This window comes from Otolemur garnettii, unplaced genomic scaffold (assembly GCF_000181295.1).
Source record: "Otolemur garnettii isolate 467f Iridium unplaced genomic scaffold, OtoGar3 scaffold00112, whole genome shotgun sequence".
NCBI lineage: Eukaryota > Metazoa > Chordata > Mammalia > Primates > Galagidae > Otolemur > Otolemur garnettii.
Window position 1 is genome coordinate 3,192,100 of NW_003852507.1, and position 4,922 is coordinate 3,197,021.

At 35.3% G+C, this 4,922-nt stretch overlaps 1 protein-coding gene across 3 annotated transcripts in view; it reads left to right on the top strand.

The window, feature by feature from the left end:
* The window catches only part of NF1 (neurofibromin 1), a 293,662-nt gene that overhangs the window by 251,895 nt on the left and 36,845 nt on the right, over positions 1-4,922 (top strand). For all 3 annotated transcript variants that reach the window (XM_003797210.3, XM_023517507.1, XM_023517506.1), the window contains 7 exons: positions 852-1,045; positions 1,894-2,034; positions 2,191-2,470; positions 2,920-3,134; positions 3,630-3,691; positions 3,836-3,950; positions 4,447-4,548. In XM_003797210.3, coding sequence (XP_003797258.1) covers positions 852-1,045; positions 1,894-2,034; positions 2,191-2,470; positions 2,920-3,134; positions 3,630-3,691; positions 3,836-3,950; positions 4,447-4,548 — 1,109 coding nt within the window. The remainder of the gene's footprint in view (positions 1-851; positions 1,046-1,893; positions 2,035-2,190; positions 2,471-2,919; positions 3,135-3,629; positions 3,692-3,835; positions 3,951-4,446; positions 4,549-4,922) is intronic.

Consider the following 4,922-nt stretch of genomic DNA (forward strand, 5'->3'; position numbering starts at 1 on the left):
TAGAGTGCTGTGACATCATAGCTCACAGCAACTTCCAACTCTTGGGCTTAAGTGATTCTCTTGCCTAAGCCTCCTAAGTAGCTAGGATTATAGGCGCCCGCCACAATGCCCGGCTATTTTTTGTTGCGGTTGTCATTGCTGTTTTGGCGGGCACAGTCTGGGTTCGAGCCCGCCAGCCTTAGTGTATATGACTGGCACCCCAGCCTCTGAACTACAAGTGCCGAGCCTGTTTTTGCGTCTTACTACAAGTTTAAAGTTTTTTCAAATAAAAAGTTAAAAAGTTTTTGGAGAATTTTTAATGATTCATAAATCTTAGTATAATGTTTTGTGAAAAAATGTTGAGAGCATAGTGCATATACAGAATAATCCTAATTTTTATAGGGGAATGAGGAGAAGTTCTTAACAAGTGTGTAGTATGTATACAAATAAATGTACATTATCTCTACATAGATTTGAAACTGTAAGGAGAGATGACATGACACACCAGTATATTAGTATTAGTTTCATTTTTATGGTGATGCTTTCTTTTTCCCAAACTTTGTATGATTACCATGTGTTCCTTTTATAATGAGAATAAAACTTAATTTTAACCAGAGGATAAATGACTATGAAGGACAAAAATAAGACAAAACTTCAAATATTGGCTTACTGGCTTTTAAAATTACTTTCTTCAAGGCTTGTTCCCTTTCTTCACCTCTGTCTTCAAAATTACATTTGCCAAGTCTCTTTTCTCTGGGCCCGTTTCTAGGTAATGGTGTTACTTTTTACATTTCCCCCCCTAATTCTTTATATTAAAATAATTGTTGGTATAGTTTTCATTGACCATCTATGATAAGAGTATTTTTTTCCAGGTATTGAATTGAAACATCTTTGTTTGGAATACATGACTCCATGGCTATCAAATCTGGTCCGTTTTTGTAAGCATAATGACGACGCCAAGCGACAAAGAGTTACTGCTATTCTTGATAAGCTGATAACAATGACCATAAATGAAAAACAGATGTACCCTTCCATTCAAGCAAAAATATGGGGAAGCCTTGGGCAGGTATAAGTTTGCTTCGATATTTATCTGGTATCTCCTTTTTGCAGATATTTGGTACCAAATTCGTGCAAAGCACTGTGCCAGGCACAAGGGGTATGACTAAAAAATACAATTTTCTCCTTCAGAAAGATGCAGACACCCACCCAACTCCTCATCTGGTTCAAAATTGTAAATGTCTAATATGCATGCGTCTGAGCCGGAGTTATTTTAGCAGTCCTCCTCCATAACATAATTACATAGAATTTAACTGTAGAAATCTGATGTCATTTCTAGTAAATAGTGCTTTAATCTCTATACACCATGGGTGTGTTTCTTAATGGTATTTTTTGGGACACTTGCTTTCATTTATAGTTCTAATTTAAGAATGCCAATATTAAAATAAAGAAGATGGGCTAGATGCAATAGTGCATGCCTATAGCCCTGCTACTCAGGAGGCTGAGGCAGAAGGATCACATGAGCCCAGGAGTTTGAGGTTGCAATAACCTATGATGATACCACTGCACTCTACTGTGGGTGAACAGTCTCGGGGGGGGGGGGACCCTATCTCATTTTTATATTGCTCATATGTTACTGGTTTACGAGAGTACAAAGACACTTTGCAAACAAACAAAGATAGTATGTATAGAGATTTTTAAATTTTAAATATCAGTCTCATTATCTCAGAAGGAATCAAATGAGTACCCTTATCCTTTCTTGCATATTCTCTGTTAAATCAAGTAAAAATCTAGTAATTTTGAGGTCACAGGTAAAACAGAATTTTCATGTTGATTTTGCCACTCCATGGGTATACTTAAACTAAAAATTAAGTTGATAGAGTGGTTAAAAATGTGTTATTTTTCCTCTTCCACCAGATTACAGATCTGCTTGATGTTGTACTAGACAGTTTCATCAAAACCAGTGCAACAGGTGGCTTGGGATCAATAAAAGCTGAGGTGATGGCAGATACTGCTGTAGCTTTGGCTTCTGGAAATGTGAAATTGGTTTCAAGCAAGGTAATCACGTTAACTTTGCCTTTAGGACTGACTTAATATAGTTTATGGGGGGGGGGTTGTTTGTTTTATAACTAGTTATTATAAAATTAAACTGAATTTTTTTGTGATAAAACTTTGTTTCAGTTCCCTACTTTTTAAAATTCTGCTTCTTTACAGGTTATTGGAAGGATGTGCAAAATAATAGACAAGACATGCTTATCTCCAACTCCTACTTTAGAGCAGCATCTAATGTGGGATGATATTGCTATTTTAGCACGCTACATGCTGATGTTGTCCTTCAACAACTCCCTTGATGTGGCAGCTCACCTCCCCTACCTGTTCCATGTTGTCACTTTCTTAGTAGCCACAGGTCCACTTTCCCTTAGAGCTTCCACACATGGATTGGTCATTAATATCATTCACTCTCTGTGCACTTGTTCGCAGCTGCATTTTAGTGGTAAGTTCCAGCAAAGGAATCTGTTTCACCAGTTTCTTTCTCCATTTTACTTCACCTGATTGGTATAGATTATCTTATTACTTTATCATAGTGCCTTAACACCAGGTACTAATTTAAGCCTGCAATAATGACATGAAATATTTTGCATGTCTGCATTTAAAATCTACAGTAAAGATTTTGTGTGTATTTGTCATGTAAACTTAGTTATCTCCTAAGCTAAATGCTCAGTGCCAGTTGACAGTGTTCCTTCATTAGCACTAATTTGAAAGATAAATGGAGCTAAAGCAGTGTGCATTAATGTAATGTGTCTAGAGGCTTGATTTAGAGAGTATGGTTATGCTATTTTTATATGATATTCACGTTTTCTAAATTACAAATGAAACATGGGACTTTAGAATTAAAAAATTAGTATCTTCAAAGTCTTCACTGGTTCCTTTTTTCTTTTACAGAAGAGACCAAGCAAGTTTTGAGACTCAGTCTAACAGAGTTCTCATTACCCAAATTTTACTTGCTGTTTGGCATTAGCAAAGTCAAGTCAGCTGCTGTAATTGCCTTCCGTTCCAGTTACCGGGACAGGTCATTTTCTCCTGGCTCCTATGAGAGGGAGACTTTTGCTTTGACATCCTTGGAAACAGTCACAGAAGCTTTGTTGGAGATCATGGAGGTATATAAGGCAAAATAATAAGAAACTCGGTTAATGGCTGGGCACAGTGGCTCACGCCTGTAATCCTAGCACTCTGGGATGCCAAGCGGGAGGATCTCTTGAGCTCAGGAGTTCGAGACTAGCCTGAACAACAGCAAGACCCCTTCTCTACTAAAAATAGAAAAAATCAGCCAGGCATTGTGATGGGTGCCTGTAGTCCCAGTTACTTAGGAGCCTGAGGCAGGAGGATTGCTTAAGCCTAGGAGTTTAAGGTTGCTGTGAGCTAGACTGATGCCATGGCACTCTAGCCAGGGCAACAGAGTGAGACTCTGTCTCAAAAAAAGAAAGAAAGAAACTCAGTTAAAATCATTATAGATTTATTTATTGTATAATTCTTCTGTACTAACACTGTTTAGAAGAAATACTAGTTTATTTTGCTGGTTTTTACTTAATGCTTAAATAAAAACACTTCAGTGGAATTATATACATGTTTATTCAAAGTATCCTTTGTTTTAGGCATGTATGAGAGATATTCCAACATGCAAGTGGCTGGACCAGTGGACAGAACTAGCTCAAAGGTATATCCCAGTTTAAATAAAAAGTATAAAAGTATATATATTGTTGAAAAGGTAGACATTACTATATAATTGATACTTTAATTTTTTATTTAGTATATATAAACACCAACATTTTTATAAGTTCTGTGGATCTTTTAATTATAGATTTGCATTTCAATATAATCCATCCCTGCAACCAAGAGCTCTTGTTGTCTTTGGCTGTATTAGCAAAAGAGTGTCTCATGGGCAGATAAAGCAGATTATCCGTATTCTGAGCAAGGTAACTATCCTTCACACCAAATATGTGTGGTTCCCAAGTTGTAATGCGTATCTTCCATCTTTCTAAAAGACATTTAAGTTTGTATTTAATGAGATACCTTATTTGTTGATTATAAACCTTTAAAAATGTATTTTGATTTTATTATAATCCCTTAAAGTGAAGAAATTTTCTCTAAAGATGTCTTTAAAAGAAAATAAGTATGTTGTCTCTTTTGCTGTCAGCAAGTACCCTCACATATTGTATTAGTTTTCAAAGTATTTAATCAAGTAAGACTACTATATAATTTGTAATCACTGTAATAATGCCTTATTATATTAGAATATAATATAGAAATATCAAAACCTAAGAAGCCAAATAAATATTGAGCTAGATACTAAGATCACCATAACATTAGAAATCATTCTAGCACTTACCATGTTCCTAAACTGATTTAGAGATTCCGTTTAGGGGTTAATGTTTTATTTCAATGAAAATGAAGAATGCTGTTTTCTTACAGGCACTTGAGAGTTGCTTAAAAGGACCTGATACTTACAATAGCCAAGTTCTGATAGAAGCTACAGTGATAGCACTAACCAAGTTACAGCCACTTCTTAATAAGGTAACTACTAAGTAGAAAAGGGTGTTCATTTGGGTATTCATGTTAAATGTTATTTTATTTTCTTTCAAGGAGTTCAGAAAACAAAATTTATTGAGAAGAAGTCATAAAGAAAAACTTTATATAAAGTAGAACTTTCTTGTTCTAAAGTTTGGTTGTTTTGAAATAGTTACATTGTAGAAAGAATGTAAATAATATGTTCTCAAGTGCTTGTAACTTTTTTGTTTCATCAGTGCTAAAGAAGAGATAGGTGTATAGTCTTAATTCTTTTATCTAATGAATAGTAATTGTGCATCTGCCAGGTACTGTCTTACGTGCTAGAGATAATAGTACAAAGCCTATAAAATTTCCAGCTCTCAAGAGCATGCATTCAGGAA